Raw genomic sequence first — 27343 nt, forward strand, 5'->3', positions numbered from 1 at the left:
TTCAGTTTCTCAATTTCACCACTGGTGGAAAACCTAAACACCTGCCGGCAATGCCCAGAATTATTTTAAGTTCTCAAAACGGTACAGAGCTGAGAGGTGAGGTTAGGAGCGGAGCCCACATTTAGGACACTGCAATGTTTTTTCAGGGGCAGAAGATAAGAACTGAGCCCAAGAAGTACTGTTCATCCCAAACGCATTCATTGCATCCATTTGATTTCTTTCTATGCTGCCTGTTGTACTTTCCCCTTCGTGACCCAAGGGCTTTGGCGTTTAATGACTGAACAGTTTTTCCAAATGTCCCTTGTTTACACTAAGCAACGATTTTAAACTTCTTTAAAAATAATGTAATTAGAGGGCAGGTCACAGTGGCTCAGCAGGTAGAGTTCTCGCCTGCTGTGCTGGAGACCCGGGTTCGATTCCTGGTGCCTGCTCATGCAAAAATAATAATAATAATAATGTAATTAGATACAGTAATTCAGGATCATCTAAAACTTCTGGGGTTTGACATTCCAATGACTCTGATGGCAAGATAATTCTGTAAGGTTTCGCTTCGTCATTATGAGGTCATAATGGCAACGCTGCAAACAGGTAAGTGGTCCCACATAAATTTGCAGTTGAAAAATCACATCAAAGAACTTTTGCTTATGAGGTCATTCCGGAAAGGGGCCAGCAGGGGGAGCAGACGCGCTGCGTAAACCACACGGGCCACGGAAATGGACAATTGTCCCAGAGCCAAGTTTAAAGCCTTCTAACAAGAAGTTGGTTACAAAGACATCACAGCCCCCTTCCCCAAATTTTTCTAATATCTGATAAAGTATAATCACTACTATAACCTTAAACCTGTATAATTTCACTGCACAAAATTTATGATCATTTTATCCAGATTTGACCCAAACGCTTAAGTTGATACGGAAAAAGTGGCAACACTATTCTATGTAATTCTCAGTGTGCTCACCATTACGTGCATTTAGGGGCTAAAAATCAGCCTTGAGCGCTGAGAGTGCCCTTTCTTCCTGAACTAGTTCAGCCTACAAAATAAATGTGTTTCTGTTGGTTGCTGGATCAGCTTCTTTACGCAAACACAAAACACCTGATTTATTCCCGGAACTGAAACTGAACATGCAAGTATCAGCCAAAGGCCCACTGGTGCAAACAGACAAAAACAAACCAGCTTCTCATCTCAGAAACACAGGTCCAAAGTCCCAAGTTCCCAGTAAGCACACTGCGGGCTGACTCCCTCTGATCACTTTCCCAGGCTTCCTTCCACCAGTCAGGAAGTTTGCAACTAACTTTAGCACTTTCTGCCATTGTAACACTGAAAATAAAAACAAGATGCTTTATGGTTTGCTTGTGAAGGGGAAGACTGTTCTTTTCAAAGCCCAATAAGGAATGCTTAACGCCCCACAGACCAGACATCTCTTAAGAGACAGGAAGCTTTATATCTCACACATGCTGCTCAACCCTAGAGAAATTTTTCTACCGACTGCACTTCCAAATTGAGTCAAATGAAGTACATTTAAACAGCTTCTTGTCCACTTAACAAATACGTCCATCAACATATTGTACACGCGTGCAAAATCAGAGTATATTGTTTGGGTAAACGAAGGAATGCCAAATGGTCTTGTTTGCAGAAGAGACAGATATTCTGTAAAGGATGAGAATAATTAGGAGAATTTTGGCAATAAAGTGTTTTAAATGTGGTTTTCTAAATGAGTAGTCTGCACTCATATATGCTGAGTTTTAGGAAGCAAGGAGTAAGAACTGATTGGCTTGAGAGGATAACCAAGTTACTCTCTGCATTAACTAAGCATCCTAAAGGAAGTTCTAAATACCTGGAAACCTCAGTGATTCTACATGAGCCTCGCTTGTGTCCAGGTCTGCGGCACTGACTGGTGCAGCTGTACAGCAAGAGCTGTGTTGATAAAGAATCCCTGCTTTTCAGTTGCTACAGAGGGAGCAATGCCCGGCTGGCCGGTTCATACTGGGGTCTGCTAGCGACCCTGGCACAAAAATGCTTATGCCCCAATTATCACAGCTGGGGAACAGTGATCAATATTTATTTCTCCTCTCTGTCCTCGCTGATAGGCAGAGTATGTAGGAAGAAGAGAGAAAGTAGAGAGGAAATCAAACTTTCAGAGGACTCGGGCTGCAGAGATTTTCTTCCTTCCCCACTGCTGCCACTTTTCACTTGTGAACAGGCTATTCCATCAGTGTGAAAACAAGCGCTTGTTTTAGGCTTACCAACCTTTACTGCAACCTTCCCTGAACCCTACCCTCTCCAGGGCTGGTTGTGAGACTGACTGGGCTTAGAAACCTAGACAGCACTTCGGCACTACGCTTTAATGGCGAAACCACCAACATCATGCACAAAAATGCAGACACCTGGCATCAAATATGTTAACAATCAAAAGTGGTGAGTTTTCTGCCCAATGTACCCAAACGATCAATTCCTGAGACTTCCTGAGGCAGTGGGATTTCAAAGAGAAATAGAGTTTATTGCTAGGCATGAAGCAGGAAAGCAGATGCTTACAGGCCAGGTTTTTATGGATGTAGACTATGGGAGATGGAGTCATTACCATTTCAATAGCAAGTACAGGTAGAAACAATTTACAAATGTAAAGGAGTGGAGTTATGCTAGAACAGTCAATAGTTAGCTCTGAGCAGATTCAAATTCCTCCATTAGCATTAGGGGGTTTGCCCTTGTGATTTTTCTAAAGTAAAAATGGATAAAGGAAGTACCAGGTTTTTACAATCACAAAGGCACAAGATGAGTTTTACAGTCATTATCAGAGATCAAGGCAGCTGCATTACAGGTCAGAGATTTCAGGCATTTACCTCTGTCTACTCTAATACACCAGGAAGTAAAAAGGAATATCTATATAATGATTCAGCAATCATAATCGTTACTTAAATTCTAACTTCTTGGTTATAAATATACTGCAAAAAGGACACTTGTTAGAGTTTGAGAATTGAAGCCAAAGGACACATCAGCTGGGAACGTGTGTGTCGAGAGACTCAATTTTTTTATCGCTCTGGGCCTGTTCACAAATGGCCAGCAAAGTGGTGAGAAGATCGACTTTGAGGTTACAGATTAATTTTAGCTAGTAGATGAAGCCACAAACACAGAAACTGCAAATTACGATGATCAAATGTATTCTTGTTTTCAGTTCTCACTACAACCCTGCAATGTAGATTTTATTTCTATTTTATCAATAATGCGAGGCTTTGAGGAACTAAGCAATCTGATTCTGAGACGCCCTGCTCCCCACCCCCACCCGTCTGCCCCTAACCTCTCGGGGCCTCAATTTCCTCACATGAGAACGGGAACGGTTGTTGGTGGGATTCAGAGATAGCATGCACAAAAAACAGGTCATCCAGGCGGGCCCCCGTGGCTCAGTGGCAGAGTTCTCGCCTGCCATGCCAGAGACCTGGGTTCAATACCTGGTACCTGCCCATGCAAAAAAAAAAAAAAAAAACAGGTCACCCATTTATGCACACATTCATTTCTCCCATCCTTCCTTTCCACCCTCTGTCCAAATGTTGCTTGTTGTGTTTCTTCCCAGATTTTAAGTTACATTTCAGCAAAGCGTAATCAAGACATTTTGTTCTGAAGACAAGTACATGTTTACGCCCTCATCACTTAATGTGAGGGTGGGATAAAAACGAGGGCTGGGTGGGTAGCTGGTTCTGTTTGGGGATAAACGTCACGTGCACATGAGTGATGCGCTAACACTGACCACGCGGCCACCGTGTAACAAAAGCCACAGCCTGCCAGAAAAGAGCGGATTTTAGGACGCTTTTGCCTCCAATTTACCTCGTTACTCAACAGCAAAGACAACCAAGGGATTCAACCCACAGCAGCGGGTCCTAGAGGGCACAACAGGGCTGGTGCATAGATCTGGACAGTCGGCCAAGGGGGAGCCGTGCCAAGGGGTCCGGACCCCCAGGACCCCCAAACAGCGCTCACTCCCCCGTGGGGTTGCAGGCCGCTGTTCTTGATGAGATGCACGTGGGCATGCAGCCCACCCACCAGCCCCTCCCGAGAGCCCCTCACCTCCCAGTCCATGAGCGGCATCCAACTCCAGGCTGAGTGTCTCCAAGACAGACAGATGAACCCCCCATATCTTATGATCGGCACCCAGCTAATCATGTCAGCTGGGCACAATGCAGAACCATCTTCCACCTTTCGGAAAAGTGTTTGTAAAAGCGGCAGAGATCACACGTAAAAAGGAATGACATTCCGATACAGGCTACAAGTGAACATGGAAAACCTGAGGCTGAGTGAATTAAGTCAGGCACAAAAGGACTATGGTTTGATCCATTTATATGAAATGTCTAGAACAGGCAAATCCACAGACAGAAAGCAGATCACAGGCTACCAGAGATAGGAGAGAAGGGGGTTAATGGGGAGCTAATGTTTAACGGTTGGGGTTTCTTTTTTGGGTGGATGGGAAAGTTTTGATCATGGATTGTGGTGATGGCAGCAATTTGTGAATTTGATTAATAACCCTGGATCATATACTTGAAAGTGCTTAAAATGGGAAATTTTGTTATATAAAAATATATTAAAAATAGCAGACAGACTCAAGAATTGTTTTGTCTTGTTTGTTTTTGTTTTTTGCATGGGCAGGCACCGGGAATCTCAGGAGAACACAGGTCTCCAGCATGGCAGATGAGAACTCTGCCTCCTAAGCCACCATTGCACCACCCAAGAGTTGTTTTAAAAATGGAAGGTAGTCCCGTGCCCCGTGGGGTAAGCCTGGAGGACAGCCTGGAGGCAGCCTCAGTGCCATCTTCAGGGAAGTGTGATCTGGGAAGCCAATGCAGGGGCCCTCCTTTGGGCTTTGGTGGAGAGTCACCACACCTGGGAGCCAGCCGCCAGCTTGGGACCTACTGGGATGACATCCGGACTCATAAATCATGCTCAGCAAGTCGTGTGGGTGCTTATGGAGCAGAAGGGTGAGGAATTGGGCAAAGACTGGGGTGGGCAGCAGAGTGGGGACTTTGGGAAGGAAAAACAAAACAGAGAGAAGGGAGAAAGAGACCAGACTGTGTGGAAGGTGGCAGGGTCTCCCCAGGGGCTGCAGCCCTGCAAGGCTGGCCTGCTCCGTCCAGGGCCCCAGCCCAGGGTGGGGATAGTAGAACACACTGCCCTGGGGCGTGGACAAAGCAGGTAGGCCCAGGTCAGGAGCCCTATACATGGGAGAGGTGCAAAAATAGGTCTCTGGTTCAGGAGGGCCACACAAAATTTCTCAGAGAAGGGGAAAAACGCCAACCTGAAAGGGAGGGATGATTTAAGGTTAAGCTGGGGTACAATGTCATAGGTCAAGTGTCCAGTGAGGTGGGGTGGGGGTGGCTGGGAGCTCCCAACACAAGAAACCCCTGAGGGACGGGGTAGAGGTGGCACGGTGCTGGCTCTGGGGCCTGCCGGGCAGTAGGGAGGCCTCTCTGTTCTTTTTCAGCTCCTCTCAGTGACAGTCAACTCTGTGGCTCTGCAGTGTGTCTCTCGTGCCACCAGGTGGCACTCTCCCTCCTTGTTTTAGGGTAGAAGGGAGCTGCCCATTCCTTCCAGGTGAACAAATGTTGGCAGGTCTAGACCTGGAACAGATAACCCCTTTGCTGGTGCTGCGGGATTTGGGAGGTCTGGAGGTTATATCTGTGTGCAGCCCTTTCTAGTAATCATCTTGGATGCCTGCATTCGCTCTTACTCTGAGTTCAAATCTAAAACCCGGCAGCCTACTAAGACAGAGGTAAAAAATTAACATCCTCAGTGATAAAGCTGAACACATGCATGGACACTAGCACCTCCCACAGCCTCTAAATTACGGGTCTTATTCGAAGAATAAAAGCCATATTTTAAGCTGAGATCTTAGACCCCCTCCTTCACCAAACTGCCCAAGTCAGCTTCTTCCTGAAGCCAGCTGTTCCCTGAAGCCAGGTGCTCCCTGGAGCCAACTGCTCCTGTAGGCTTCCTCAACTCACTGATTGGCAATTCCACTTCTCAGGCCCAAAACTCAGATGCTCCCCTGGTACTCCTTTACTCCAAGCCTTTAATCTCTCTGCAAATCCTTTGCTCTACCTTCAAAACCTCTCAGTGTCTACCCATCCCTCACACCTGCTTGGCTATACGTGGGGCTAAGCCCCCAGCAGCCCTCACCTGGTCTCGCTGCTTCCCTCCTGTCCGCCCCCCACCCCCAATCTTTCTCAACACAGCAGACAGCACAGGGCACATCAAATCACTCCTTTGCTCCAAGCTCTCCAGCACATGATAGTCATCTCTGATTAAGAGCCCATATTTGAACTGCCCCCTGCTCCCCACACCCTCGAATTGCTACTACTCTCCACCTCCTGCTCTCCTCTTCAGCCATGATGGGATGGCCTTCTCCCAGGGATGACCTCCTCTATATTCATACCCATCAGGGAAATGGTAGCCTCAGGGCCTTTGCACTTGCTCTGCCCTCTGCCAGGAATGCTGGAAAGTATCTGTGTGGCTCACTCCTTCCTTTGCTCAGATCCCTGGCTTTCCTATGTAAAAGTTAAACCCCTTCCATGGCCCTACCTTCCATAGCCCCTTTCCTGGTTTACTTGTTTTTTTCTTCTGTGTATCACTATTTAACATATATTTTCAACCTGTTCATTTTGTTTATTACTAGAATTCTCCCAAACAGAATACAAGAATCATGAGGGCAGGGATTTTCTAAATGTCTTGTTCACTGCTGCATTCCCACCACCTTGAAAGGAGCATGGCACATGGTGGGTACTCAACAAATATTTAATAAATGAAGGAATGTAAGACCAAAACATTTACATCAATCAAGAACCAAAGAAATAGAATCTGTTGCTGCAGAGAAGATCAGGATGGACTGACTTCACGAGGCCGTACTGGAAAAAAAAAGGGGGGGGGGGGGTGGACGTTGCCCAAAGGCTCAAAACAGTAAATGGAGAAATTCTGCCTACTTGTGTTTGAAAGCGTCAACTTTTCCAGATGGGTGGAATGGAAGTAAGGCAAGAAACCTGGGTCATGGTCTGGTCAAGAAAACCTAAATCACCACAGGGGATCAACACCAGAAGCTCGGACACCTCCAGCGTCAGGTGGGGAGAAGCAAAACAAGAACACCTTGGTAACCCAGAGATAATATCCAAAGGAAGCAGCTACCTCAGTCCCCTAGAACTGGGGGAGAAGGAAAAAAATGGAGCACATCAGATCCAGATCAAAAAGAGGGTAAGGTGAGATCGAGACTCCACGGAAAAAGAATAGAGGACAGAAACAAGAGGAGTCCAGAGGCCATCTGCCCCACAACGGTCACCCAACACTGCCCAAAAACGGATGTCTGACCTCGCGCAAGGAGTTGCTCAACCTTAGCCAACAACAGTCATCCAACCTTAGCCAACAACAGTTATCCAACCTTAGCCAACAACAGTTGCCCAACTTCGCCCAGTAATTCACCCAACCCCATTCAACAGTCACCTGACCTTGGTTAACAACAGATGCACAACCTTGTCCAAAAATCACCCAACCTCAGTCAACAACAGCTACCTAATCTTAACCAGCAATGGTCTGCCCAACCACAGCCAACAACAGCCACCCAACCTCACTTAAGAACAGTCACCCAAACCCAGTCAATACTCACCAATCTTGGCCAACCTTGCCCAAACAGATGGCAAAGGGAAGAATTGGGAACTGCCCCTGAGAAGGAAGGCCAGAGATCATGGGTGTTCCCACCCCAGGCAAGGGAATAAAAACCCCTGCTCACGTGCCACTGTGTCACATACGAGGCCCACTGATGGCAGCCAAGCATAACAACACAGGGTATGTACAGAAGGGAGGAAATGTGCATTCTCTCCATGTAAACAATCTCCCACTGCTGTACTTGTGAGACCAATAAAACAAGCTGAGCATCCCTTTAATTGCATGCAGATTAAAAACTGCAAGGAAGGGCCAAGGCTCTCCCAACTTCCCAGTGTGGACAATCAATACACTTAAATAGCTACTGGCCTACTGACAGCATATATCAGAAAGCCATATTTTCTCACAATTAATAAAACTAGAGAGTGTAAATCCAACTATTTCAATAACTTTAAACCACAGGAATGTGATAGAGAATTTATGCTGAGAAAAGCCGGCATTTCCAATACAATAGATACATCTGGTTGCCTTTTGTGTTTATTATTTGTTTATCCAGACAGTCTTTTTATGTGAATAAAAAATCCGCATGGAAATAAGGTGAAGTCTCCTTTTACATGACTGTGATGTATTTTACAAATACATATTAAATTATTTGCCCTGGCAAATGATGTCCCGAGATTTAAAAGCATTAAAAAGAGGAAAAGGACTTCCCCCGGGACTGCACAACAGAACTCAGTTGTTAAGAAGGACGATCTACCTTAAGTCCACGCAGAGAATCATGGATTAGAAATGGGAAGTTTCTTGAAGGTCATCCCAGGCCACCATTCCATTCCCACACCAAGGAGTACTGGTCAGATGCTCTTACTGGCCAAGGTAATGCTTCGTCTTGGGCTATCAGAAAGTCCTTGTACCCAAACCTCCACTCCTCACCCAAGCTGCATGCTGCCGCCCCTCTCACCACCATGGTCTAATCCCATTTCTGACATCTTTTCCCTTTAGGTACACGATGGCAGCTATCACATCCCTCTGAGTCTTCATTGCTCTGTGGCAGCCCCCCACTTCCTAAGCCTTCCTCCACTTGACCATGATTCAGGCTCCCGGCATGGTCAAGTGGGACCATACATCCATGAACCAAGATGCCAACAGCATTTGCTCATGCCCAGATGAGAAAGAGCCCAGGGCCTGCACCTGCAGTCCGAGCTTCCCCCTTCACCTCCCCCTGCTCCAGGTCAGGCATTTTTACAGCAGCATCCCATGGCAACTGCAGCCATCCCCTGCCCCAACCACTGGCCCTACAACGATAGCCAGAAGCAACTAACACTGAGGGTAACAAATGGCATGGGCAGCAAGTTTACATACACTGGGCATCTGAATCCTCCCCCAAAACATAGGTGATTGGTTCTATGTTACAGGTGGAAAATCAAATGGAGAGCCAGGGTTCCAGCCATCTGTGTGGGATCCCAGCCGAGCCTGGACACCTGACCAGTGAGACCCAGGGCAGAGGGGAGGGCAGGATCTGCCAGCTCTCAAGGGATCGGAGCTATTTATGTCTTGCCTAGTTCTAGCAAGGACTCAAGTCATTGAATAAAATGTCTTTCCTTCATCTATGCTTTCCTGACTTGTACATTCATTGTTAAATTAAAAATATAACAGCATATGCACCCTGAGAACAAATGTATGGAAAACCGCTGCCACGCGTGAAATAATACTCAACTATCTCCAGAAGGGCTAGAAATACGAGAAAGGAATGGGTGGGGTGGGGGGGTGAAGCCTGTAAGACACATCTCCTCACCCAGGGCCTTCAAACCTGCTGGTTTGGGGACCTTTCCAAGTGACCACATCTCTGAGGGGTTGTGCCCTGAGAATAGTAAATCCCAAAAATGCCTGCTGATTATCCAAATATTCCCCACACATTGGGATGGGAGCAACCACGGTGGGGAAAGGGGCAGTGGAGCAGAAGTTATCTCAAACTGCACAGACAAACGGTATAAATGTTCATTAATAAATAATGTGGAAAGTCTGCTGTCCTCTATAAAGGGACTGAACCCACCGCACTCAACTTCCTTACCTGCATCCCAAAGGTTCTGGGGTTTCTGGGCTTAGAGGAAGCACAGACGGGAAGGCTTCAGGGTCAGACATCACCAGCTCAGAACTGCAGGTGCCAGCAGGCTACCCTGCCTACCTTCCCTCCAGCCCGGGCTCCCAGCCTTGGCCTCTCTTCCCCTTCAGCCTCTCTCTCTCTCTTGCATCCTCCCCTCTTCCAGCCTCCGTCTCGGCGGGCCTCCCTCCAAAGGGCAGCCCAGGGAAAAGGGCGCTGGCATACAGCAGGAAAAGAGACGCCACAGCGCTTTTCTGAAAACAAGAGTCCGTGAGCCGGGATCCGTCCCAAAGCTAGGGAGGAGGTGGCCGCAGTTATTTATCAAACCCAAATGCTCCGGCCCAACCCTGGGACGAAGAACCCGCGCGGGCTGGGCCGCCCCCCTCGCCACCCGAGGCCGCCCCACCCAAGGCCGCGTGGCGCCCTACATCACTCTGGGCACAAGTGTCACTTCATAAGGGTGGAGGCGCAAGGCTCTCCTCCCGGGGAGAATTCTGGAGAGCCAGACTTGAGGAGAGAGCAGGAGCCAAGAGTTCCCAAGCCGGTCGGCTAGCCGGCCAGGGTGGAGTGGGGGCCACGTCTGCAACCAGCTCTTCCCCAGAGCGGAGAGGGCGGGGGTGTCCGCGCTGGCCACCCAAGCTTGTCCGGGTGACAGCGTCTTGGTGCTCCTCCTTAAGTACCCCAGCATAAGTAAACTTGCCCTTGCTGCCTGTCAAGCCCACTCCTTGTACCGGTCCCGTCCCTCCTCCCACCTTCTCAAGGACTCCCCAGGGATTCGGAAACCCGGCGTGCCACAAGTGTCCCCCGGACCGACCTTCGTCTTCTCGGCGCGGCCCTCTGTGGACTGCCTGTCATTGGCAAGGCGTCGAGGTCTCCGTGTCCCCTGCCCCCACCCCACACCCCCACCCGCGGCCGATGACGGCGGAGGAAGGACGCAATCTTGGATTACAATGAACTCTTCCACTCTCACTTGCCTTCCCCAACCTCCCCTTTCGGTATTTTAAAACTCTCTCGCAACAATCGCTCTGCCACAAAGACCCCACTGTCGCTGCCGCCCCCTTCCCCACGGTGGCCGCGCAGAGACAGCGCGTGGCGCCGACGCGCACCTGGCAGCAGGGGCGAGCGCGCCAGCGCCGGCCGGTCCTCAGGGAAGGAGTCTCGGAGGCGCCGCAGCAGGCGGCCCAGGTCGGCGTAGCTGCGGTGCAGGTAGAGCACGTTGCGGTCCGACCACTCCGTGCGGATCTCGAAGAACTCCTCCTCGTCGCCGCGCCGGTTGATGATGAGCCGACGGATGCCGTTCACCCAGCAGCCGCGCACGAACATGTTCACCAGCGACGTGCCCTCAAACACCGCAGAGGCCATGCCCGCGCGCGCTCATGCCCGGCCGCGCGGGGGCGCTCCCGGGGCGCCGCGACCCCGAGGGGCGCGCGGGGCCGGGGCGTGGGTGGGAGCACTGGGGTCTCCGCACGCGCGCGCGCGATGTCCCGGGGAGCTGCCGCGGGTCGGGGTGGGCGCGGGGTCCCGGGTCCGTGCCGGGCGGCGGCTCGCGGGGGTGGGCGCACTGGACTGTCCCGGGCGCGCTCCTTCCAGCAGGCCGACGCCGGGAAGGCGGTGAGTCTCTCGGGCCGGGCCCGCGGCGGTGGTGGCTTTATAAGGAACTTCCCGTGACTGGCGACGCGCTCGTCGACGTCGGGGCCGAGATTGAGACCGCGTCCGCCTTCCTCCGCCTCTCAGGGAGCACCCTGACCGCCGGGACGCGGCGCGGAGGGGGTGGCCTGGGGCGGCCGCGCCCAACTCCTCCTCCTCCTCCTCCTCCGGGAGCCCGCGGTCGGGAGGCACCCGGGCCTCCCGGAGACCCCCGGCGCGCTCCGCGGTCCCACCCCACCCAGCGGACAGGGGCGCCGCTAGGGCTGGCTGGAGGTGAGGGGGATGGCCGTGGGGGGGGGGGGCGATCGGTGAGCGGTGGGGGCACCCGGCAGTGGCTGAAACCTGAGCCCGCGATCCCGCCCCCGCCCCCGGCTCTCGCAGCGCCCCCGCCCCTTCCTTCCCCTCCCGGGCCGGTGGAGCGAGACGCGGGCGGGGGGCGGGTCCGGCCCTGGCGGAGGGAGTTCCTCAGAGAAGACTTTTCTTTTTTCGTTTTGACATCCTCGGCCGCTCCTCGGGCTCCAGACACCCGTGCGCCCCACCAGCGAGCGCCGGGGAACAGCGAACCGGACGTCCCTGGGCGATCCGGAGCCGGGCATTCCCTCTCCGGGCCGGCGGGGCCTGGAGTGCCGGGCGTTTGTGTTGTGTGGTCTCCGCTCCCTGGTCCCCCACGTTTCGCTCGTTCCGCCGCCGGGAAGCGAGCCCATGCAGCGAGCACCGGGCGGCGGGGAAGGGTCGCGGGACAGTCCCGCAGCCTGGCAGGCCGGAGCCCGGCCGCCCCCGAGGGTCTCCGCAAACCATCTCAGAGGTCGCCCTTTAAAAGGGTCTCTGCGAGGAGGTCGGAAAAACAAGTCGCCTAAGAGGGGTCTCCCCGGAAAGAGGGGTTAGCGTCTCCGGGGGGAGCCGGAAACCATTTGTGAGGCTGAGGGATTTCGGAAGTCGAACTGGAAAAGTGCCCAACCTTGCAAGCTGGAACTCATAGCAGGCACGATTCACAGCCCTGTTGTTTCTAATCGAAATAGTACTCCAGATGATGGCTTAATAATTGGAAATCGATTCCACTGAAGTCTTGAGACTCACTCGGCATCGCCCCAGGCTCTCCAGCCTGGTGCTGGACCTTGAAAGCTTCTAGAACCGGGGTACAGCAGAAACGTTAGAGGCTCACTAGCACGGTGCCTCTCCCTCGTTTCACTCTGGATCAAAATGACCCCCAAACAGGCCACCGTGTTTATTCGGTTTATTCAGACTGCCCGGGTAACTTGGAGATCTTATTAATTTATCCTCTGAGTTTTTGTTGGCCAGACTCCCCCTTTCACCTGGTAAACTGAGAGAAGGTGTTTGCAACCTGTTAACTCCCTGCCCCTCCTCTATCCAGGGTAGGCTGATAAATTGGGGCCGGGGAATCTGTCCCTGGGTGAGGGAAGGGATCTGAGATGGCAAGCCAGGCAGAGTCCCACCTTCCCCAGAACAAAGCCCCATTGGGGTGTCTGGTGGCGCGGCCTCCCTCTTTCCCCATGCCCACCCCTCTCTGGGCACACATGCCCCTTTCTGCTGGGGCCTGGCTAAGCAGCTGCAACTGAATTCTAAAGGCCGGAATTATGGACCTCTTAAGAATCCTGTTTTGGGTTTTCTCCAGCGCATCCTTTGTGATATAAAATATCTACTGGGCACAACCAGGTCTCATTCCTGTCTGTTGCTTTCTGCTATGCATTGCTGGTCCCCAAAGAGACGAGTGTTTTCTTATGAGTGATGTCTTTCTACAAGAGACCTGGAGCTGGAGAAAACTAAATGACCAAACGCAAATAACAGCACCCCAAATTCATGGATAAATACGGAAATTCAGATTGAAGGGCAATGAACTGCTGCTACGTATCCATTCGATTGATGCAGAGTTTAAAAATCTGTTAAGAGAAATTATCCAAAATCTGGAAATAGGGCCAAGAGGAAGACTGTGTGTCCTATCAAGGTCACACTGAAGCATTGCTTAAAGGTCTAAGGATGACTTAATTCTCTAGAAGAATATACCATTGTTGGATGTTATTTACTGCTAAACAAGGGCTCAGACTCTCAAATCTACCTTGTAGATTTGTGCCTGGTGAAGATGCAAATAATTTTTGCCCCAAAGGAAACATAACCTCAAAGATTACAATTTATTTCCCCGTGAAATGTTAACCAGTTTTGTAACTAGCCTACCAGTCTTGTTTTAAGAACATTATAAACCCAAATTGCCAAATAGTCCTTAACTCAGCTTTATCATCTTACAAGTTTCCTCATTAAGTGAGTTGAATAAATTTTTGACAAGTCTATCAAAAACAAGAATTTTGCAAGAGTGTGGAGAGTCAAGGACCCCTTATTTGTGGGTATTGTGTGTATCAAATGGAACAGGTTCTTGGAAAGGCTGTTTAGTTGTTAAACTAAAAAGGTATATCATTTGTACCCAATGATTCCTCCTCTAGGATTCAGTCCTAGAGATTTCACATGTGCATAGGAGAAACGCACAAGGATAGTCCCTGTTGCCATGTTTGCCAAGATGAGAAGTCAAAAATGACTTAAATTACCATCAGAAGGGGAACGAGTAACTTAATGACACATCTGATGGATTACTACACAACCAGAAAAAGTGAATCCTTATAAAAGGATGGATAGCTCTCAGAAAGAAAATGCTCATGGGGAAAAGCAAGTTGCTGACTGATGGTATAGCCTGGTTTTACATACATATGCATGCATATCACAATACTAATTTTGGAAAGATACCTGCTAAACTCTCAAAGGTACCTCTGAGGTGGTGGACAGATCAATGAGAGGGGTCATTGGGGGGATTTTTGTTTTATAATGTTCTGATAAGGTTTTTTTTTTTAACAAAATGAATGTACATATTGCTTGTGTAATTTTTTAAAAGGATTTGGGGGCTGTGGGTGGCTGGAAGTAAATAAAATGCTAACAGTGCTTCACTCTGGGTGGTGGGTAAGAGCTCTTGATTTTCTCCTTAGTATTTTACAGTACTTAAATATTTTCTGATGATAATGATGATGATCATCATCATGAAAGATCTATAAAATATTAGGACTTCTGATGTCTAGTCCTACACAGCCACTAACTCACTCCAATTATATAATCTCAAACTGCTCACTTGAACATTGTCTTTCTGCCTTCCCATGAGTTGGGAATTCAAAGATCATAATAAATGAAAAAGTTGTGAGGATGAATAGAATGGTACCTGACCCAAACTGTGCTGTGAACACCTCTGAGGATGTGTGTTATATAAATGTTAGTTTATATGGTACTGAGGAGAGGGAGTGGTTTCAGGTTGTAAATCAAGCTGGTGAGCTAGTTCAATTCCTGAGACCACATAATAGAACCTGAAAACGGAGAACAAAGAGGAGCTCTTCCAGTGCCCTGTCCATCCTCCAGGCCTGGTTTAGAATTACAAAGGTGTTTCCAAGCAGGTGCCCTGGTTGTAGGTAAGAGCATTTGAAACTAGATACGAATCTGATTAATAAGAGTAAATAAAGTGCATAAAGACTTCATGAAATTCAAGTCCTTTATTTTAGAGGGGATGCTCAGTGCTGCTTGTTTTTTCATATGTGGTTGTTTGGGTTTGGCTTGTTTGTTTGTTTTTTTTTTTAAGGTCTATCATTTCTCCTTATTCCTCAAAGAGAAGAGAAAAAAGGTTGGCCTTCTCTGTCACACTCATTCCATATCTGACGGCAGAATAGAGCCGGAGCCTATACCCAGCAAGTGAGAATGGGGTAGGGCAGGGTACTCTGGCCCCAGAGTGGCCATCCTTTTACAGGTTCTACAGTTTGTAAACCACCTCCACCCCACAGCAATACGAGATGTTAGAACCGGAGTGCTGTCGTTCTTTTTTACCATGACCTGTGCTTGGAAATGACTTTGGAGTGCCACACTCCTGATAGGATAACTGTCCTTTAGAGCACCATGGTTTACGTTTTGCATTTCATCATCACCGCTTATTCTAGACCAAGTGAGGTGTGGTCGTTTGTGTGTACCCCCAGAAAAACATGGTCTTGCATTTATCTGTTTCTGGGGATGTAAACCAATTGTAATTAAGACTTTCTGATTTTCCTATGTGGGTACATCAGTGAAGGTATGGCCCACCTCAATCAGGATGGGTCTTAGTCCTCTTATAGGAATCTTGTATAAGAAAATGTAAATTCAGACAAAGAGGAGAAAGCCACAGAGGCAAGGAGCTGAAATCAGTGAAACCTGGAAGAGAATGGAGAGAACAGCAGACACCACCACCGTGTCTCACCAAGGGGCCCAGGAACCAAGGATTGCTGGGAGGCAGACTTTGGGAAGAAAGTATCGCCTTGATGATCCCTTGATTTGGACATTTTCTTGGTCTCAAATGGTAGGTGAATAAATTTCCGTTGTTTAAACCAACCCATTTCATGGAATCTACTTTCAGCAGCCTAGGAAACTAAATCATAAGGTAGTACAGGAACTTCCTGCCAACCACAGCTCTTCTTCATTTGCCTTCAGGAGAATAACAGTGATGTTGTCTGTCTTAGTCTGTCAGGGCTGTGGCAACAAAGCACCACAAATGCTCTGGCTTAAGAACAGAAATCCATCTCACAATTGGGAGGCCAGAAGTCCGAAATCAAATCATCAGGGACTTGCTTCTCCTTAAAGGTGAGAATGTGCTCCCTGCCTTTCCCCTGGCTGTGGCAGGTGATCTGTGGTTCTCTTTAGTTCCTGGTGGCATAATTCAACCTCTGCCTGTGCCCTTATCTCCCTGCCTGTGTCTGTATTTCCTTCACTCATGACACCACTTATATTGCATTAGGACCCACCCCCATCCAATTTTGCCTCATCTTAACTAATAACATCTTCGGTATCCCTATTTAAAATGCGTTCACATCCACATGAGCTTATCTTTCTGGGGGACACAATTCAATCCTTAACTGTGCTTCAGAACCTTCTCAGTTAGATTAACTAATCTGATCCTCACTACGGCCCAAGGGAAAGGGAAATGGAGAGGGAAAGGGAAATTGCCTCTTGCCAGATAAGGACACCTGAAGGCTCCCTGAGGATCTGAAAGTGGGCCCACACCAGAAGGCTAAGGAAGAGGCTTCCAGGTCCTGCTTGATGCAGCCGCTGCTGACCCCACCAGCCTCATCTGCCCTTGGTCCTAGCTACCCGGCCTTCACCAGCCCCAAGTGCCAAGCACCTTCCCTCCCAGAGCCTGCTCACCTGCCAACCAGGCCCTCACCTTGGAAGGGTCTATCCCCTCCTCCTCCTTTGTCTCAGACAGCTAATTCCCATTCATCCTCTACACCAGTGCTTCTCAACCTCTCATGTGCCTGAGAATCATGTGGTAGGTGGTCTCAAATGGTAGGTGAATAAATTTCCAGGCATGTTAAAATGCACGCTCTGATTCAGTAGGTCTGGAGTGGAGCCTGAGATTCTACACTAGAAACTCCCAGGAATCCAGGACACTCTTTGATCAGCAAGGCTGATCCTAGCATAAGCCTCAGTCTGTCTGGAAAGGGTCAGAAGACACTCACACACAAGTTCAGAGGGCCCTGCATTGGTTTGTATTTGTAATGAAGCGTCCATTGCATTTTCATGGCTCAGATAAAATCTCTATGAGGGCAGGGACGATGTCTGTCTTGGTGATACATATATCCAGTGCCTAACCCGGTGATTGTCCTGTGCGAAATGCTCAAATGATATCTGTTAAATGAGTAAGTGAATGACAGAACCAGAGATCCAGCACTGATCTTAGGGTTGGAAACGTTGCCATTCCTAGATTTCCGACAGTCGCATGTGAAAATGCAGACATTCAGGCTATCAAAACCATCTGGGAAGATTTCAGAGCCCATCAACAAATCCACATTTTACGGCAGACCCAAATCCCAGATCTAGAACCTTCTTAAAAGGTTCTTAAACACATTTCATGGTAATTATCTCGGGAAAGGGAGTGCAGATATTTGTTTTCTTTGATGTGTGTGTTTTGTTTTTTTGTTTTTTGCATGGGCAGGCACCGGAAATCAAACCCGGGTCTCAGGCATGGCAGGCGAGAATTCTGCCCCTGAGCCTTGGTGTGCTTTTTATGTTTCCAAATTTTATGCAAAAAAGTAAGCATCACTGGAGTAATTGGAAAGTAATGTAAAAGCTCATTTAAGCAAATTCTTTCTCATAGTTTCTATGTGATCTCCTCTTTCTTCTCCCTGTAGATGGTGAACTAGATAGATGACCATGGCCAGCGTTGTGTGCTTGCTGTGCCTCAGTTTCCTTAAGTGCAAAGAAGGGGATGACCCCCAAAACCCACTCCAACATTAATGTTCTCTGAATCTGCCTTTCAATCCACGGATTCCCCTTCATCCTGGCTGCTCTCAGGCCATTCCTAACCTAGAGTCCTGGCTCCCTCATCTCTGCACATCCCTGCCAAACTGAATGTTTCCCATCCTGCCTCTTTTTTTGTTACTTAAGGCCTAGGTAACAGAATTCACCCCTAGTTGCAACTGGGGCGTTTGCATTACATTGCCGCTTCTGAACACTGAAGCTCCTGAAGCTCAGTGAAAACCCAAGACTGTTTTAAATCTGTCAGTATTAGTCACAGCCCTAAATAACCCCATTGGGAGGTGCCGCCGGAATGTGACACTCTTCATTTAATACTGGGGTTCTAGTAGACGTTCTTAAATACATATCCTATGAGGTGCAGCAGCCTAGGGGCAAGGCTGGCACTCCAGTTTTTCTAATGGTACACGTGAATGTGCATGAACTTATTCAATGATTTAACATTATCAGTGGTTTGGAGCACAGACGTTTATTTCACTTTCATTAGCACATTGAAACATCCATGAAAGCTGCTTTCTACAAGCTGCTATCCTCAGAATTACTGAGCTTGTTTGTGGAAACAATGTAGGAAAAATAAGAGAAGTTCAAAAATGATAATCAAAATATTTAGGGATCAACATGGTGGCCTGAGACACAATGCTTGCTCATAATACTTATGCAAGAACTCTATATTATATTGAGAAAAGCATTAGGTCTCTTAGTATGGTTAGATTAAATGAGAGCTAATTGTTATAACTGGGTTCTTCATATCCCTTATGTTCAGAATAGAAATAAAATGTTCACTCCTGCATTTTGATCTTTCCAAATTTGAGCTAACATGGTTACTTTTATTAACCAGCAATACTAACTCAAAACAAGCAATATAATTGTTAAATTTTTACCATGTAGAGATAAAAAACATGGTAAAATATATACACAATTTATGGACATATATACACCACTTATGGATACATAAATTAAAGCATAAGACCTAAGGAAATATGATAGAAAAGAAACATGAGCAAGAGAAAATTAGTGCACAGATATGCAGGCCAAAGAGGCTATTCAGTTATTGAGTTTGGATTGTATATGGCTTTCCTCCAATGGTTTCCCTTCTCAGTGAAAAATCTCTTATCATGGCTTGAAGTGCCTCTATCAAAACCTGACCCTGCCAGCCCTTCATACACACACACACACACACACACACACACACACACACACACACACACACACACACACACCAACTACCCACCTCATTTCCTAGTACTCTAGCATTCCCTCAACATATTCCTTTTCAGACATGCCTGACAAATCTCACCTAAGGGCCTTTGCAACTGCTGTTTGTTTTAGTTTCCTGGCTGCTAAAATAAATACCGCACAATGGGTTGGCTTAACAACAGGAATTTATTGGATCACTGTTTCAGAGGTTTAGAAGGCTGGTTTCCTCCCTGGATTGGTATCTTCTGGCTGCCAATCTCTGGGGTTCCTTGGCTTTTCCTTTACTTGACAGTGCACATGGCGGCATTATCTCCTTTCTCTTCCATGTTCTTTGGACATTTTCCTGATGGCTCCTTCTCTGATCTCTGCTCTAGTTCTCCACCATATCAGAGAGGCCCTCACTGACTACCCAATCTCAGTTCACTTCCAGCCCATCAGCTCTCTAGCCACTCACCATGTTTTATGATTGTTCAGGGCACCTGACATGACATACTTTCTTTATGGTCAGACTCCTCACTAGCACGTAAACCCTGGAGAGAAAAGGCTTCATCTGTTTTGTACACTGCTGTATCTTGGCAGCAGCAAATGAATCAGGTTATATTTTCTAGTCAGGGACAGAGTGCAAGTGTTCAGTTTGGTTGATTGAGGACATCCATGTGCTTTTAAAAAACTAACTAAGTATTGCTCGCAAGGACTCAGATATTTGTATGCCAATAGGCACAGCAGTGTTATTCCCAATAACCAAAATGTAACCCTGATGTCCATCAGTAGAAGAATGGGTCAGTAAAACGTGGTGTATCCATTCAATGGAATATTATTCAGCCATAAAGAGGAACAAAATTCTGATGCATATGATAACATGAATATACGCTGAAGACATCTTGCTGAATGAAATAAGGAAGACACAAAAGGACAGATATTGTATGATTCTACTTCTATGAAATAACTAGAATATGCAAATGCATAGAAACAAATTGCAGGGTTACTGGGGCAGAGGGAAAGGGAAATGGGGTGTTAATGCATAATGGATACAGGGCTTCTGGTTGGAGTGATAGAAACATTCTGGGAATGGATGGTGGTGAGTTCCCATCACGACAGTGTGAATATGATGAATCCCGCTGAATTGTGTGCTTGGGAGTGCTTGAGATGGGAATTTTTATGTCCTAATATGTTTCCGCAATTAAGAAAAAAAGAGCAAATAAAGAGTCAATGACAAGATGATGATGCATAATCCTAGATGGGATCTAATAATGGAGGAGAAAAGACTCTAGAGGCTATTATTGGAGCAGATGAAAAAATTGGAATATAGATTGTAAGCCTTATGTCAATGTTCAATGTCTTGACCTTGATAATTGCACTGAAGTGGTTACATAAGTGAATATTCTTGTTTTCAGGAAATGCACATGGAAGTATTAAGGGTTGAAGGGGCATACTATGTACAACCTATTCTCAAATGCTTAGAAAATAGATAAATATTTTCTATTTGGATAGATAGAATGATAAGAAAAATGTGGTTAAAAGTTGGAGTACATGGAATGTAAAAAAATAGGGTATCAGTGGCTAAGAGAGTTCAAATAGAGTCAAGAGGCTATTCCAAAGCTACTCTTAAAACAGTAGAGTTGGGGCTATTCTGGAGGCTACTCTTCAGCAAGCTCCAACTAGATATTGCTAATTATCACGGTTTGGCCAACCAAATCAAAATCATTCCTGTTAACCCTAAAGAACACTGAGGGCTCTATCTAAAATTCTACAAAAGTCCCATGCACTGAGATTACGTTCCAGAAACCTGCAACCTCCAAATGGATTCCCAGGCCAGATAAGTCCTGAAACCCAGAGGGGCCAGCATCTCTAAGAACATCAACTATCACATGTTATGGATAACCTTTTCCAACATGAAAAAGTTAAAATGGGCATAGCCCAAATACCCCTAAAGATTGGGAGAAGAATCAGAGGACAAGGAGGAATTTAAACAGAGAAGACAGTATTTAATGAATGAGTATGACTGCTGAATCATTATATTGATATTTCTTTTAGTCTCAGTGCCTTGGAGCAGCTAGAAGTAAAACCTAAAATTGTGGAACTGTAACTCATACCAAATTCTGAAATCTATTCCATAACTATTGTTAAAATATACTTTGAAATCTATTGCTTCTTTTGTATATATACTATATTTTGCAATAAAAAGTGTTTTAAAAAGAGTTAGTGTATCTGGATATTTGGATGGGGGGGTTGGCATTCTCTGTATAGGTTTTGTATTATTTTTGCAACTTCCCTATAAGTTTGAAATTATTTCAAAGTCAAAACTTTTAAAAAAACAGAGCACATCAGATGATGGGATGGACAGCTTTTGTACAAAAATTCTTGTCTGTGGTGTACACGACTAGTTCAGTGGTAGAATTCTCGCCTGCCATGCAGGAGACTTGGGTTCAATTCCCAGCCCATACATTCCAAGAAAAAAAAATGATGCCATGATAACAGGATATTCACATGGAAAAAGAATGAAAGTGACTCCCACTGCACAGCATACAAAAAAAAATAATTCTTGTCTGAATCTAATTAACCTCTCAAGGATAATGCCTGAGGAACCTCTCCGCTCTATATGCTGATGAAGCAAGGAAAATCTGCGATACAAATTTCCCCTAACCTGGGAGATGCAGGCTTTATTTACTGCTTGAATAAAACCACAATCCGGACTCCTGTGCTATCTACCCTAAAGTAAGAACAAGGTGATTTGGGTCTGGAAAAATTTCAAAGTAACATTTACTAATTGTGTGCTATGTATAGACAAATAGCTAACATAGATTCCTGGTGATCCCACCAGATTATCACCTTTATTATAGAATAAAACAAGCCTCCAACAAACTGAGTGGTTCGAACACAAACAAATTCAGGGGTGCATTTAACAAAAATCATGGTTTCGTTGTTAGAACAGGCTCCCAAGCCATGCTTTCTGACAACAGTTAGAAAAACCAGGTGTTGATAAGCTACCCTTATTGATATGGTTAGCAATAAAACCGTATCTTGAACATAACGTCTAATTTTTGGACCATTGGTTAACATAAATATGAACAGAAAATTGGATAATATTTAGAATTTTTATTTATTTTCTGATATGTACTAATAGTATTTTGTCGTAGTAAATGTCTTTATGCTTTGCATGCTGACGTAATTGGTGGTGAAGGGTCATAATATTGAAAACTATCTTTCCACTGGCTCCACATACACAAAGATAGATGGATAGGAAGGTAGGCAGGTAAATAGAATAAAGTAAATATGGCAAAATGTTAATAATTGTTGAATTTAAGGGAAGGGATGCAGTTGTTCATTGTACTATCCTTCCAACTTTTCTACATGTTTGAAATTTTACACAACATAAGTCAGGGAGAATAAATAATTCATATATTCCTGTTCCTTATAGTATCCAGATAATATAAAAGTAGCTTCAAATAAATAAACTGTAAGTTAAAACCAAGAAAGCTGAGAAAGTCCTGTTTTATGCCTTGAGAAACCATTTGTCTTTGCCAATCTCACAGTGACGCTAAGGCTCAGATTCTGAAGAAGCATCAGTAACCAGGGTTTTTATCAAGCACATTAAATTTAGTCCCAAACTGGTTACTATCCACTGAGTCAAAAGCCGAGGAAAGAAAAAATTCAATCAGCATTGCATCTTTTGTTGTTCATAGATATATCCACAAGGTAATGGAGAATGTACTGGAAGGCGTAGCTCAAGCCTCCTCATGCCTGAGAAGCCCAGGGTAGCTGCACATCACCATAACCAAAAGACAAAAGAAGGGCAAATGAAGTCCAGAATATCCCACGATACTCAATCCCCCAAGGTAGTGGGGGATGCGATGAATGCTGGTTGTGAAATCATTCATGCATTTGAGAGCAGAGATATTGTCCTGATACTGGGTGTTAGATGCATCATGTAACATGACTACTTTCTAGACTGCTGCCCAGTAAACGTTTTATTCTATGTTTGAATGGAAAGGAGGTTAAGGTATTGCAGGTTTGAGATATTGAAGAGGGAGTGTTGGATAAATAGTTGGGTTCTACTCAATTGGGAAGTGAGGTTGGGATGATGGTTGGTTCCTGTCCAACTGGGAAGGGAAAGTCGGGTTGATGATTGGGTCCTACCCAATTGGGGAGGGAAAGTTTGCTCAATGCATGCTTCCTTTGATACCTGCTCGCATCTATACGCTTGACATCTCGCCCATCTAATGCAATGTTGAGCTAGTCACATGACCAGCCACTAAGCATTAAGTGAACAAGAGCTCTGGGTGAAGGAAACCAAGTCTGAATTCCATCGCATCTCACTTTATGGAGTAGATGTGTCCCTGGGAAGGTCTGGATTGACTACATCTCTGTAAACTTGATGAGAATGGACCTGAACTTGTAAAACAGGGAGAGGGTGGGTGTTATTTCACCACTCTCTCACCTCACGTGCCACACACAAAGGGGCTTGGATTTGCCCCCAATAGCATACCTGATAGCAGAAAACCACTCTGCTTTGGGGAGAGATTGCCTGGTTTGAGCCATTCAAGAGAGGCAGTTCTGAGGGGGTTCATCAGGGTCTTTGGATAGAGGTGGGCAGGCAGTTGTCCGTGGAGTGTCTTGGCCCAACGAGGATAGGAAGAACAGCTCCTAGCCCCATTTAATACCGTGATCTGCAGGAGTGGCTTGGCTTCTGCGCTGCTGCGTGTGCTGGCTTTGGAACTGTCCCCTCCATTTCCCAACTCCCTCCCACCTCCTCGCCCTCTGTGCCCCCATCTTCAAGATTACCCCTGCAGCATTCTGATCCCTGCTTCACATCCCAGGAGATACTAACCTCTTATTCCCTGGCCCACTGTGGTCTTCCATTTAGAATCTCAGGACCTTAGCTCTGGGGGTAGGGAGCGGGGAGGAGCCTTGTTAACATCTCTTTGCATTCCCGATACAATTCCATTTCTCTTCGGGGAGGCCATGAACAGGATGGTTCTCTCTGGTGGAGGGAGGTGGGGGAAAGTATACATCGAGGTTGGGTTTGAAGAGACTTTATTACAAGCCATGAACTTTGCGGCGTCCCTGCTGACCCCTCCTCTGCTTTCTAAAGCAAACAATCACATCCTGATTTCCTTTGGCTTTTGTGTGTTTTATATTTTCATGCCCAGCTTTGCTCAAAGCAGTTTGGAGCATATTAAGGACCCACTCATTTTATCCTTCTCTCTTTCTCTCTAGTCAGCCAGGGGATTTTTTTCCCAAAGAGCAGCCCAAATTCCTTGCCTCAGTAACCTCCCCTCCCAAAGCATTGCAACCGATTATCCAATTTCTGCAGTTACATTCTGTTGTCTCGTGCCTCTGTTACCTCACCCATGGGGCTCACTCAAATCGGCCCAGGCCGTCAGTGTGCAAGGAGCTGGAATCTGCAAAAAGCTCAGGGCAATGGAACACATGCCAGCATCTTGGTTTGCAGATGGGCTTTGGTCAAATTAAGTACATTTGTACTAGTCATTCGGTTGGATTGTTCTGACAGGCAAATAATTGAAGTTTCTTTTCCTCTTCTTTCACTCAGACATTCAAAATGAGCTGGTCTCAGTAGTCCAGAGCTGCAGTCCCCAGACCAGGATGGAAAATTAATCAATAATTAACTTTTTAAAGAGATGGCAAAAGCACTCCTTCCCAAAAACATCTAATTAGGGTCAATGATTGAAGAGGAGCTAAGAATGCCAGATACCATGGCTTCCTCCTTATTAAAAGATAAAACTTAGTTGCTAATATGCCTATTTTGAACCTCTAAGGAAAGAGGGTGTGTGTGTGTCCGTGTCCGTGTCCGTGTCCGTGTGTGTGTGTGTGCGTGTGTGCATGTGAAAAGTTTATGCTTGAGGTTCTTTCTATCCAAACCGTCATTTTGGAAAAAATATATATATGCATACACATACACACACATTCTAGAAAACCAGTGGTAGCTCTGATTACCAGTTTTGGGCTACAGCTATAATTTAGAAGCTAAGCAATTACAGATTACTCTGGCTGCTTTTACTTCTTGTTAATAACCCATTTTAAAATTCAGGAGACTGACTTTTCCTTAGATTCTGATTATACTTCTTCTAAAACGCCACTCTAAGTATAATGTCAGCAGATCCTGGTGTGACAGTAAGTTAGATTGCTTTCTTGGTTTGCTGGCATGCTGCATTTGAAAGGCAGACTCAATCCAAAAGTAGCCATGGGGGAGCCCACACAGCCCCTTCTCAGAGCACAAGAGAAGATGTTTTATTTAGAGACCATTTGTGCCAGTTTGAAGGGATTTATGTGCCTCAGAAAAAAAAAAAATTCATGTTTAATCTAATCAAGCTTTGTGGAAACAATGGTTTCTTCTAATCCTCATTCAGCACTGGAGGTTAGAAACTTGATGAGATTATCTCCATGGAGATGTGACTCAATCAATTGTGGGTATTAAAGTTGATTAGATGTAGATGTGACTCCACCCATTCTACAAGGGTCTTGATTAGTTTACTGGAATCCTATAAAAGGAGACATTTTGGAGAGAGTTCCTTTTGAGAATGAGGAGAGAGCTGCAGAAGCATGACAGAAGGACAAAAGAACCACAGACTCCACCAGCCAGCAACCTTTGGAGATGAAGAAGAAAAAACGCCTTCCAGGGAGCTTCATGAAACAAGAGGCCTGGAGAGAAAGCCAGCAGACGCCGCCATGTTCACCATGTGCCTTTCCTGTTGGGAGAGAAACACTGAACATCATCGGCCTTCTTGAACCAAGGTATCTTTCCCTGGATGCCTTAGCTTGGACATTTCTATAGACTTGTTTTAATTTGGACAATATCACAGCCTTAGAACTATAAACTAGCAACTTATTAAATTCCCCTTTTTGAATGCTGTTCCATTTCTGGTATATTGCATTCTGGCAGCTAGCAAACTAGAACACCATCTCTCTGCCGAGTGGGCTTTGCTTTGAGAAAACAGCTCAGGTCCATGTGCTATCCCCATATCTCACACCCACAGCCATACCCTCGTGTACTTTTAAGATCTGTCTAGTCTTCGAGGTCTTTATGTAATTTTATATTCAATGAGGATGGTGCTTGGCGATTGATTTTGCTGATTTTGGCTCTTTGAGGGAAAACAAATTTTGACAGGTAGTCCATGTTTTTCAAGTTGAGAGAAAAGGGAATAGAGGAGAGTGCTTTCAAATTAACCAACTCCCACAATATTGATTCCTGTATTATAAGAAGTGTAATTCCTCCTAGAACACAACATGCCTACTTCAAGTATTTATAGTAACTGTTACCTTCCAAAAAAGGGCTTGAAGCAACTTCCAAAAAAAAAAAAATGAAATGAATAGATGAAATTGGGCAAAACTGGACCATATAAGAATGATTTTTCTCACCGATTGCTGAAACTGTCCTTTTACCTCAGGGAGGTGTCATAAAATGAGGAAGGATGATTGCTCAGGGGAAGTAGCACTGAGTTTGGAAATACCCTCATCCAAACCATAGGTTCACAGGAAAGCAGATGCTCCTGAGTGTGTTACTTCAGCTTTTTTCACAGTATTTAACAATCTTATATAAGTGTAGAATTGAGAGGATTTGAATAGAGGGGGCAAAAGTTACATATACCCCAAATTGGAGACTCCACTGTATAAGAAGCTTTAATCTTTCCCAACCTTTCCATCTTGTTCTTTGGAAGGTTTACTCCTTAATAGGGGATGGGACTTTCCCTCTATTTGGCTACTAGCTATGAGGAGTTCTCTATGTTTTCAAACAGAAGAGACTTCCAGAAATTCCATGTCAAAGGAAAGACTTCACCAGGTTCTCTGAATTGGGGTGAGAGGCTGGGACAGGTGAAGAGGGGAGGGAGGTTTTTGCAACCTTGTCTCTTGAACCAGTAGTCTCTTGGTTTCCAAGAAAATAACAAGAAAACATTAAAAATATCTCTGTGGCAGCACATATGAATGAACAGACTTCCTGAGGAAGTGAAAGTCCCAAATGCCTCTGTAAGTTTATTGGTGATTTTGAAGGAAATCATCATTTTATTATTTCAGTTCACTGACGATAAGTCCAGGTGCAAAATCTATGAATATTTCCCCAATGAAGTGGGGTGTTTTTTTTTTCACATGCGTAAATATTTTTCAGCCCTGCAACTTAATTTTTTAAAAGATACATTTGCTATCTTTTTCTCCACATGAAAGTTCCACTTTGTCCACATTTCCATCCTTTTACCACTCATCCGTCCATTCATTCATTCATTCAACGGACATATTCATTTAATATATGACAGATGGCAAATGAAGTGAAAGCAGCACCACTGAGAGCTGACAGTGCTTCTAGTTGCTTCTCTACAAAAGATAAACATCCACTTTGGGCCTGAAGAAATAATTAGGTGGTCAGGGTTTTCATTGATCTTATTTAAATTTGGATTGATTAGCCTAAGAGATCATGAATTATTGGTTCTTCAGAACTTAGG

The 27343-nt window shown here is 45.9% G+C and overlaps 1 protein-coding gene across 2 annotated transcripts in view; it reads right to left on the reverse strand.

The window, feature by feature from the left end:
• Window positions 1-11100, reverse strand: part of PXDC1 (PX domain containing 1) — a 35011-nt gene extending 23911 nt beyond the window's left edge. For both annotated transcript variants that reach the window (XM_077143505.1, XM_077143504.1), the window contains exon 1: window positions 10832-11100. In XM_077143505.1, the coding sequence (XP_076999620.1) occupies window positions 10832-11087 (256 nt within the window). In that variant the 5' untranslated portion in view covers window positions 11088-11100. The remainder of the gene's footprint in view (window positions 1-10831) is intronic.
• Window positions 11101-27343: the final 16243 nt, after the last annotated feature.

The sequence above is a fragment of the Tamandua tetradactyla genome, chromosome 25 (assembly GCF_023851605.1).
Source record: "Tamandua tetradactyla isolate mTamTet1 chromosome 25, mTamTet1.pri, whole genome shotgun sequence".
Taxonomy (NCBI): Eukaryota; Metazoa; Chordata; class Mammalia; order Pilosa; family Myrmecophagidae; genus Tamandua; species Tamandua tetradactyla.